At 43.0% G+C, this 11,645-nt stretch overlaps 1 protein-coding gene across 1 annotated transcript; it reads right to left on the bottom strand.

The window, feature by feature from the left end:
- Positions 1-449: 449 nt before the first annotated feature.
- LOC126260055 (uncharacterized) lies at positions 450-10,591 on the bottom strand. Its single transcript, XM_049957247.1, has 4 exons — positions 10,525-10,591; positions 4,476-4,831; positions 4,172-4,366; positions 450-768 (listed from the first exon to the last, which is right to left on the bottom strand). Exons 1-4 carry the CDS (start codon positions 10,577-10,579, stop codon positions 619-621), a joined length of 756 nt encoding a protein of 251 aa, XP_049813204.1. The 5' UTR covers positions 10,580-10,591; the 3' UTR covers positions 450-618.
- Between the last annotated feature and the right edge of the window lie 1,054 nt (positions 10,592-11,645).

An 11,645-nucleotide genomic window follows, 5' to 3' on the forward strand; every position in this document is an offset into this window, starting at 1 on the left:
CTTTCGAAATTCGCTGGACTTGGTCAAAATGCTCCAGCAGTTTCTCGTGGATACTCCTTTACAGGGGCACAGCAATTTTTCTATGTAATTCTGTTTTGTTCCTCTTCCTTCAAGGGTGGTTTCTTTTTCCTGAGGTACTCCTTTCTACTACTTGTACCTGGCTGTTCGCTAACTGTATACACGAATTCGAAGCCGTAGGTCAATTTTGAGATGTAGGTGGATCTACATACAGTTTACCTTCCTTCTCTCTCTTGTTAAGAAAGTTCTCTCTGACAACGTTACACAAAAGACCTGCTGCTTTGAAACTTCCCGTAGTTCCGTCTTCTGCCTTCATGTCCCCACAGAAGATAGAATGCAAGTACTTAATTTACAGACCTGATCCACTGGCTTTCCATCTACTAAGATACTGTACGTCTCCTTTAATTTGTTTATTTATCATGGGTTTTGTTTCTCCAACATTTACATCTTTTTTAACTTCTACACATAACCAAACAACAAGACAGTTCTTTAACGTGCGTAAGTGCTATTTATTGACCAATACATCCCTGCTCATAGTGTCAAAATGTATTCTGATGCTGACATAACCACCAACTGCTCGTTGCCTGTGAATGCAGTTCTTCACTCAATTTCCAGGGAAAGCAGTTCGTCGCGGGCTGCAGCGTATTCGCTGTAGATGTCTGGGTTAGTGTACTGCTGGAACAGATCGTCGTAGCTCTGTTGGAGGCTGTAAGCCTTCACCATGGCGGCCGCCACGTCGGGGTACAGGTACTGCGCAGAAAGAGATAAAATGTTAGTGGCTACTGTGATTTGGTGTGTCCCTGTTATTCAGTGTCATACGAGACAAAAGCAAAAGTCAACTAGACGAGAATCTAAACGTTGAGCACATCCAGTAAATGAGAGCAAACTTCCTGAATAGAATGTTAGAGCCTTAGAGAAAGGAATTCGCTTAATGGGAAAACTTTGAACATCGATGGCCGTAAGAGAAGAATAGAAAGACTCTGAAATAAAAGATACAAATTAAAAGAAAATAAAAAGTAATAAAATTGAAAAAGCTATTCTATAATAAAACATTTTTTAGTTAATCAATCTTTGCCTGATTTACTGTGCCACCAACAAATTCCTCTGCAGTGGTTATCTCTTCATCTCAGAGTAATATCCTCAAATATATTCTGTAAATGATGAACCAAAATTCGTCCACTCGGATGCCACAGCACAGTTCCTTGCATACCAACAGTACAAAAATGTCGCCAACAAAATCTCGTCGCGCACTTATTTTCGGTAGAAAATGGACACCAAAGATATGCAGGTCGACTACACTGTGATCTCAGTATAATCACTGTCTTCATTCAACTGTCTGGAGGTGGGTTGTCATTTTAGTGCAGTCAACAGATTTGCCTATAGTGTATCCGCGTTGCAACTCCTATTCCGGGTCCAGGTGCACTTTTTCATTTTTTTTAACTTTTTAAATTGTGGACTTCGTGATATGGCAGCTTGCTTCTTAATTGTTGCACAACAATGACAGTACGTCTTATACAAGGGCTATTTTCTTTTCAACGATCGAGCTATCGCGAAGTGTAAACCACAGTGAAAATGAAAATGTTTTATCTTCCATCTATATAATCCCCGCTGTCGTAGTGTGGTACTAGCTTTCCAATATCTCGTCATAGAAGGCAGTCGCCTGTGCTTTCAGAAAATTCTCTACACTGGTCTGTGCCGAAATTGTGTCCTCCTAGCCAGCATTTCATGTAAACAAAGAGATGAAAATCAGAAGGAGCAAATTCCGGGATGTATGGTTGGTGAGCAAACACTTCCCATCGTAAACGCTCCAAGATCGTCTTTGCTGCAGCTCCTGTGTGAGGCGGAGCATTAGCATGAAGAAGGACAATGTCGAAGACAGCATTCCTTTTCGCTTATTCTAAATTGCCTTTCGTACACGTTCAAGAGTCACGCTGTGTAAGGCTGCAGTGATGGTCGTGGCACGTTCCGTGGATTCCTCCAGTGAAACACCTTTTCGGTCTCAGAATATAATAGCCATACGTTTTCGGATGGAGAAGGTTAGCTCGCACTTTTCGGTTTACTCGGGAAACGAGACTGTACCACGGTTTGGATTGCTCTTTTTTTTTATCCGTGGTCTAAATGGACCGATGTCTCGTCCCCTATTCCAGTTTTGTTCAAAAAATTTCTTTGTCTTGGTGATGGCGCTGGAGAAAGACTATCGCTATGTTTTGTAATGGTCGAACAGCATCTTTGGAACCCAATTTGCACAGAGTTTGCGGCACTGAAGTCTCTCACTCACGATCTTATACAGAGCTGGCCTCAAATTTCATTAACCACTCAACACAAAAATTGTGAACCAATGACTTTTTCGAATCGCCTGATCCACTGGCTGAACAGGATCATCGGTTGACATTCGCCTCGTGACCTCCTACATCATTAACGTCTGTAAGACCTGCTTCAAAATTTCTGCACCATTGCCGTACCTTGCTGTCACTCGTGAAAGTTTCATTGTACATGGTACTCATTTTCAATGATTTTCGGCTGCATTGCACCCCTCAGCATGAATAAATCGAACTTTTACGTTCTCACTGCGCGCTCAGAACTAATAAGTGCGACGTGATGCGATCGATGGGCGTACTAGAGACATCGCACAACACATCTGCGCAAAGATTTATCGGATTTTCACTGTTATTTTAATTTCGCAACAAACAGGATCTTGAGAAAAAAATATCCGTTGTACAAAAATGGAAATGGAAATGAAGTCCCACGCTTCTTTAAAGAGCGTAGGTGAACGATGCGGGAGACCCGCACCGCCTTACTAGGCAAGGTCCTAATGGAGGTGGTTTGCCGTTGCCTTCCTCCGACCGTAATGGGGATGAATGATGATGCACCCAGTCATCTCGAGGCAGGAAAAATCCGTGACCCCCGCCGGGAATCGAACCCGGGACCCCATGCTCGGGAAGCGAGAACGCTACCGCGAGACCACGAGGGGCGAACAAACACCTGTAAGTATTTAATTAATTAGAATTAGAGAAATCAGTTTTTATTATTCTACTTTTCAAGATGTCTTTTTCCTTTAAATTTTTACATAATTGTCTTGCACGCGCAAGGCCCCTCATACTTTCCGGCCCACTGCCACATTTTCTTCATTTATATCCTTTCTCCCAAAGCAAAAGAGAAAGAGACCCTACTCCTCTCTCACTTGGTCTATCACAATTGGGTAACGATTAAAAATCAGATAACGTATCACACGTAACGATTAAAAATCGGATAACATATCACACAGACTGAAGCCCTCCGTGTGCGAACGCACAAACTGCTCACTATACCGGTATATAAGGTGGACGGCAGCGCATTAACATCTTTTCGTTGTAGTGCACTCTGAAGATGGTTCTTTGATTTACAGCCCAAACATTAGCAGAGGACAAAGTCAATTTATGGCTGAATTCTGTAATTTTATAATTCAAGAAGGAGGAACTTGTTATTGGACGGCCTGAAGAACCAAACATTGACCATAAAACAATGCCATGACGAATTGGGTTCATAGGACATGGGGCTCGCACGCATCAACACTGTAGACCCAACACCGTAATGGTGGAAACAACATAAGAAAATCATGCGCTTGTCAGACCCATAAATCACTGGATGCATGAAATCATGAAACACCTACAACGGCTCTGGATTGAATCGAAATCACTCCAAAGGGCTCAAGTGCTCCGTCACTGGAGACAGATTCTACTGTCAGCACATAATCTACAAGATCGATAAACACTGTATGATTAAATAGACATTTTCCTCATTCTCTCCACAACAACTAATGTCCAGACTCGATCATAGAAATGGACCTGCTTCCATCAGACAACATCAGTAACCATGACCAACTTCTGCTGACTCAAAATCACAATGGTTAATTCGCCACCGACACGTGACAGGGCTGTGGGTGCAACTTTATACAGTAAACAGAATATCGTACAAAAGGTAAAACTGTTCAGGTAATCACACAATCGAAGATCTGCAATACAGCTGCAGCTGTCAGTCGGAACTGTCCGTACTACACAATACCCAACCGTAAAAGAATTCTGCTCGGGCTACACAATAACTAATCTTACAGACACAATATAGCACAAGTCTGTCCAAATGTAACCGTCACCAGTGTCGCTCCAGAAGTCCTCACCTGCACTCGAAGGTCCTCCATGACAGCCGGAAGCTCGGCGGTGGCATTTGAGATGCCGATGTACGCAAAGTCGACTATCCAGTCGTGCAGTTTCTGCAGCTCTGGTGCCACTGTCTCTGGCAGATGGACGAACGCCTCATCCAGATTCCAAATGCGGATGTCCCTCTGCTGTCTAGCACCTGTTCTCAAGTTACCCTGTGAAACACACCGACGTTTAAGGTTGTCGAGGCCACTAGAATATGCTGTGAGAATCTGACCGAAATATGATGAGAGTATACAACAATATATGGGAAGACTCTCTTACCTGTGAACTGAAGTGCTTCGTGGATCTGAGCCCATTCTTCACAGCAGCAGAGAAGTTGCGGTAGCAGATGGCCAGCCCTGACAGAGGGGCGTCGAATGTTACATTAGCCCCAGTCTGGATCTCGTAGACATTGTGTTCCACACCCTGCTCCATGTGACGCATTGAGTTGTAGGTCGCCCGGGCTGAGTTGGCTGTCTGGAAGCCCAACCCTTCCGTCATGGTGGCGATGTAAGATGAGACAGCAGCGATCATCATATCCCTGGTGGCTGTCCCGTTCACAACGTAGTACGTCACATCGGGAGCAGGGATGATCCGTGTCGCATTCACGAAAGCTCCCTCCATTGATGCTGCGTCCCCTGTGGGCACGACCATAGACTCCGTACATAGTGTAAGATTCCACTCCCTCTCGCCTCGCTTGTATTTTAGATAGTATTAGCGGTCGCAAACTAAATTCAAGTGGAAATTATTTATTTGGGGGTGAAGTGTTCACATCGAGATAAACCAGGGACGGTTAAAAAATGTGACCGTGTGCTAGTCCCTTTTTCGATTTTAATACAGCTTCATTATTGTTCTTTGTGTATTTATGGATGTTAGGTTACCAGCTCGTCGTTCGGGGCCTGACGGCTCATTCATTGGTGACTGGCTACAGTGTCATCCTCTGCGTTGTGACATCATTTGGTCGTGGTATCGTGGAGTACGGGGTCGACACACAGCTCTCCCGGATAACTACTAAGTTCCGGAGACGGGCGAGAGTAGGTTATACATGGTTTATGTTCAGTAGTTAACAAGAAGCAAAATATGTAAATATAGTCACTGTTTATTAGACAAAATCTGAACGTTTACAAGATTCAGTCAGCACTCGTACTCGTTACTGCTTTTACAATGCAACTTTATTTGAATTACTACCATTCTGTGAAACATACCGACTTGTAAGGTGGTCGGGGCCACTTCCATGTATGGAAGCGAAACATGGACGATAAATAGTTTGGACAAGAAGAGAATAGAAGCTTTTGAAAAGTGGTGCTACAGAAGAATGCTGAAGATTAGATGGGTAGATCACATAACTAATGAGGAAGTATTGAATAGGATTGGGGAGAAGAGGAGTTTGTGGCACAACTTGACTAGAAGAAGGGATCGGTTGGTAGGACATATTCTGAGGCATCAAGGGATCACAAATTTAGTATTGGAGGGCAGCGTGGAGGGTAAAAATCGTAGAGGGAGACCAAGAGATGAATACACTAATCAGATTCATAAGGATGTAGGTTGCGGTAGGTACTGAGAGATGAAGAAGCTTGCACGGGATAGAGTAGCATGGAGAGCTGCATCAAACCAGTCTCAGGACTGAAGACCACAACAACAACAACCATTCTGGAAAATTCCCCGTGAAATTTACTTAGATTTGGATGCAACCTCGTACAGGACAATAACTTCTTAAAAGAGTAAACTGCCATTTAACTGTGTATTATTATATTTATCTTCTGTACTATCCAGATTTGGACTTTCATCCCTTTATCAAGTACGATTCTAAAAGTGTTTATACTATTATTAAGCAGTCGCCGGCCGGAGTGACCGAGCCGTTCTAGGCGCTAAAGTCTGGAACCGCGCGACCGTTGCGGCCGCAGGTTCGAATCCTGCCTCGGGCATGGCTGTGTGTGATGTCCTTAGGTTAGTTAGGTTTAAGTAGTTCTAAGTTCTAGGGGACTGATGACCGCAGAAGTTAAGTCCCGTAGTGCTCAGAGCCATTTCAACCATTTGTTAAAACAGTCCAAATCAGGTAAACATTGCTAACACATGTCTTTAAGATGTAACTGTTTCTCATCATGGGCACACAGTTGTTAACTTTTAGCGCTTTCACTCCACAAACCCAAATGCAGCATCCTTAATAATCTCGAATTTCCACCTTTCCAAATGAATTCTCTAATCGACATTCTTTATCACACTGCATTTCCATAACTTCCCTATCGTTGACATTTATTTCATCTTTAATATTCGTTAATATTGAAAACGGTCGGAGATTTTCTCCAGTCGGGTGGCCATATGTTAGTATCATCGTTATTGACATTTCACTGTTAAGATTGCTGTATGGCCACGTATCGGAAGCCGACACAAGAAATGAAACAAAAAAAATTTCGAAACAACCCTGTTCCACTCAAGATTCCGCCTTCCTCCACTCTCGACGCATCCTACTGATTGACTCCGAGGCACACTTGAAAGAAACATGGTACTGCATTATTTGTGTTGTCTGGATAACAGGTTTCAATGGATGTCCCTCTCCTAAAGAACTTGGCATCTTATTGTTATACCTACAGTAGACGGAGCAGACTTGGTCAGGTAGCGTATTGAGCCATCGACCGCAGATACATGCAAAAAAATCTGGGACAGTGTAGACGGGCTGCCTCTGGAGTAGCAGCAACTGACGTGGACACAATCAGAGAGTACCCATGCGTACTTTCCTTCAAAGTGAACTATTGTCAGAAAAAACTCTGGAAATTTCCCGAGTTCGAGTCCAGATCTGGCACACGCTTTAATGTGCCAGGAAGTTTCGCGTCAGTGCACACTCCGCTGCAGCGTGAGAATTCGTTTAGATGAGCTGATGTGTGGTCGATGTGCTATCATAAGTAGACGTAACAGTCACACGTGGGGAGCTCCTGATTCCTACGATGATGCTGTTAGTAGACATCAAAACCAATTTGGAGTAATGAGTAAAGACCTGATTCCATACCTTGTCAGTCCACCTAATTTTCGACATTCTTCTTTTGCGCAACATCTCGAACGCTTCGGTTTTCCTGTTTTTCGGCTTTCGCAATGTCCACAATTCGCTACCATATAATGCCGTGCTCCCAACGTACATTCTGAGAAATTATTTCTTCAAATTAAGGCCTACGTTTGGTACAAGTAAACTTATTTTGGCCAGATATGTCCTCTTTCCCTGTTACAGTCTGCTTTCTATGTTCTCCTTGCTTCGTCCGTCATTAGTTATTTTGCTTCCAAGGCAGCAGTATTCTCTAACATCGTCCACTTCTTCGTCACCAATTTAGATGTTAAGTTTCTCGCTATTCTCATTTCTGCTACTTTTCATTACATCAATTTTTTTCCAGATTATTCTCAACGCGTATTCTGTACTCATTAGACTGTTCATTACATTCAACAGATTCTGTAACTGTACTTCGCTTCCAATGAGGATAGTAATGTCATCAGCAAATCTTATCATTGACATCTTTTCTCCCTGAATTTAAGTCTCACCCTTATTTTCTTTCCAGCATTGCTTCTTCAATTGTTCAAATTATGTGAATTCCTAAGGGACCAAACTGCTGAGGTCATCGGTCATTAGACTTACACACTACTTAAATTAACTTATGTTAAGAACAAGACACACACCCATGCCCGAGGGAGGACTCTAACCTCCGGCGGGAGAGGCCTCGCAATCAGTGACATAGCGCCTCTAACCGCGCGGCCACTCCGCACGGCATTGCTTATTGTATGTATAGATTGAACAGTAGGGGTGAAAGGCTGCATGTCTGTCTTGCACAGTTTTTAATGTGAGTACTCCGTACGTTGTCTTTCAGTCTTACTGTTCCCTCTTGGTTCTTTCATGTATTGTGTATTACCCGTCCTTCCCTATAGTTTACTGATATTTTGCTCAGAATTCCGAACATCTTGCTCCATTTTACATTGTCGAACGCTTTTTCTTGATCGACAAATCCTATGAGCCAGTTCTGAACTTCTGTCTCGCTTCCATTATCAAGCGCAACGTCGGAGCTGTCCGTCTGTTGCCTTTATCTTGGCTAGTACTAAACTGATCATAGTCTAACAGATCCCCAATTTTATTCCCCATCCTTCCGTACGTTATATTTGTCAGCAGCTTGGAGGCATGGGCTGTTACGCTGACTGTGTGATGGTTCTCGCACTTACCTGACCTTGCTATCTTCGTAGCTGTGTGGATGATATTTTTTCGAATTTGTGAAAGCGCGTGGCCAGTCTCGTAGATTGTACACACCAAATTGAATAGTCGTTTGGTTGACACTCTCCTCAATGATTTTAGAAACGCTGACGGAATGTTGTCTATCCCTCCTGACTTACTTGGTTTCAGGTCTTCTTGAGCCTTTTTAGATCCTGACTCTCGTAATTGATCCCCTATGTCTTCCTCATCGACTTCAGCTTCATCTGTCCCGTCACCGAACAAGTCCTGCGCCTCAAAGACGCCTTCAGTGTACTCTTTCCACCTATCCACTCGCTCCTCTATATTTAACAGTGGAATCCCCATTGCAGTCTTTAACGTTGCCACTCTGGCTTTTAATTGCACCGAAGGTTGTTTTGACTTTTCTGTATGCTGAGACAGCCCTCCAGATGATCATTTCCTTTTGCGAATTTTTCGCGTCTTTTCTTACTTGGCTGTCTTGTAATTCCTATTTATTTATTTTCATTACTGTATTTCTGCCTTGTCCTAAATGTTTTTGCACTTATTTCTTTCGTTGAGCAGTTGTAGTAGTTCTATTACGCAAGGTTTCTTCGCAGTTACCTTCCTTATTCATAATTACAAAATTGTGCTCTGAGTCTATATCTGCTCCAGGATACGCCTGAAAATCCAATATCTGATTTCTGAATCTCTGCCTGATCATGAATTAATCTAAAAGGAATCTTCCCATATCTCCCTGCCATTTCCTAAGTATGCCCTCTCCTCGTACGATTCTTGAACAGAATATACGCTACTACTAGCTGGAATTTATTGTAGAACTCAATTTATCTTTCTCCTCTCTCCACCCAACTTCCAAGCTCATATTTTCACATAACCGTTTCTTCTTCTCTTTACCCTGCAACCCCATTCCTATACCCCGTGACTAATAGACTTTCATCTCCTTTACATATTGTATTACAGGTTCAGTATCATCATATGCTTTCCCTATCTGTCATCTTCTGCTTGCGACGTTGGCATCCGTATGTAAACTGTTGTTGTCGGTATTAGTTTGCTGTCGATTCTGATGAGAACAACACTATCACAGAACTGTTCACTGTTATTCACTCTCTGTCCTACCTTCCTATTCATACCGAATATTACTTTGTGCTGCTTTTGCTATTCCTTTGAACTAAAATCTTCCTCTTCTTTCCATTTCACTTCACTGACTCCCACTGTATCTAGACTGAATCTTTGCATTTTCCTTTTTCAGATTTTCAAGTTTAGCAGTTTTCAAACTTGCGACATTTCAAGCTCCCCCCTGTCGAATGTTATCCCGTCGTTGAAAAATGGTTCAAATGGCTCTAAGCACTATGGGACTTAACATCTGAGGTGATCAGTCCCCTAGACTTAGAACTACTTAAACCTACCTAACCTGAGTACACCACACAGATCCATGACCGAGGCAGGATTCGAACCTACGACCATAATAACAGCTCGGTTCCGGACTGAAGCACCTAGAACCGCTCGGCTCCCGTCGTTGATTGTTCCATCTTTTTCTCATGGTGAGCTCCCCACTTGGCAGTCCCCTCCTGGAGATCCGAATGGGAGACGAATTCGGAATCATTTGCTAATGGAGACATCACCATGACACTTTTTCAGTTACAACCCAAGTGTCCTGTGGAATCGCTTTATGTGTCTTTAATGTAGTGGTTTACATTGGCTTCTTCATCTTCATGCCGTTGATCATTGCTGATTCTCTCGCCTCTTACGGGCAGTAAGCCACCCCAATGACAAGTGAGTGCCCTGAACCTGTTTCCCCCCATCCGACCTCTTCGACAAGGCCATTGGCTTAACGGGAGTGACTTCTTACTCTCGAAGTTTACGGGCGCCATTGCTTATCATTTTTGTTCAGAATTGATGTAGTGGTTAGATTCGAACGTGGGAACCAGACCTTTTTTTTTATTAGTACTAGCCAAAGACGCTACCCACAGACCATGATGCCAGAAATGCTGGAAAACGTGCGCCAGCAGTTGACGGTGCCATGTGGCTCGTGCACAATGCAACCCCAGGACACTTCAGTTTGGATGTCCACCTGTTTGTCAAATACACCGTTCCAAAATAGCAAAGTCCAGTTTACTTCTGCATGTAACTTACCTGGGGAGACGGTGAGGCAGATGGCTGCGACGAGGACAGAAAATGCGGTCTTCATGTTGAGGATGTAGGCCTCCAACTGTGCCACTCTCTAATCCTTATCTTCTATATATAGCAGCTGATAGTTCCACAATGTGAGACTACCAACGTCACATATTTTCCCATCAAAGCAGCAAAGATACCCACCCCGTGATTTCCAAAGTTATCTGTGCCATCTATCTCGGAGAATGAAGTGGCTCTTTAGTAAAAGCATTTGTCGTCAGTTTTTTATCAGTACTTTTCGATGAGTTTATGATTGCCATTCAGATACAGATATTATCTTGAGAACGGAAGATACATGTGTGAACAATAATAAAGCCCATCTGATAAGTCAAATAGAAAAATAATGTACGTATTATCTGACTCGCATTTCCATACGCATATACTGGATAAGATCCATGTACCGACTTTTTGACGCAAAACCGTGACTTACTTGCGCAATGTGGCGTCAGTCGGCTGGTTTGATCATCATGAGAGAATTATCGGCTTGATCTGAGACGAAACGATCGATTTAGCAGCTGCAAGTCAGCACAAATATAGAAATTCTGCTGATGGGGTACCTTGATCAAGATTTGTTCTTCGAAAAGTATGTCTCGTTACTGGCGAATAAGAATTCACGTATCTGTAAACGAAATCGTATACAGTCCCCTCATATAGGTCGGCCATAATGCTTACATGTTCTCACACGCCGTGTTTTTGCTTTCCATTAGTCACAGCAATTAAACGTTTAATAAATATCTGAGTGCCGCCTCGTGATGTAACGCTTGATCAGATAGCCAGTTTCAAAAGTTGTGGCATATGTAGTTGCAGCTTTGTTCGACTGTGGGACATAACTTTCGTATATGGAGGCATGTAACAACTTAAAGGACTAGTTTGACAAAGATGAGACAAGTAGTTAGTCGTGGCTCTATAGTAGTAACTGTCCGAACATTTACCTCAAGTAATTCACGGAAATCACGGAAAATATAAGTCAAGATTGTCGGATAGGGATTAGGGCCTCCATCGTCGCGAATACAAGACCAGACCCATTAAAACAGTTCAATCCCATTTGGGTTATTCTTAGTGTACAATACTATTTTATTTAT

This window comes from Schistocerca nitens, chromosome 5 (genome assembly GCF_023898315.1).
Source record: "Schistocerca nitens isolate TAMUIC-IGC-003100 chromosome 5, iqSchNite1.1, whole genome shotgun sequence".
In the NCBI taxonomy this organism is placed as follows: Eukaryota; Metazoa; Arthropoda; class Insecta; order Orthoptera; family Acrididae; genus Schistocerca; species Schistocerca nitens.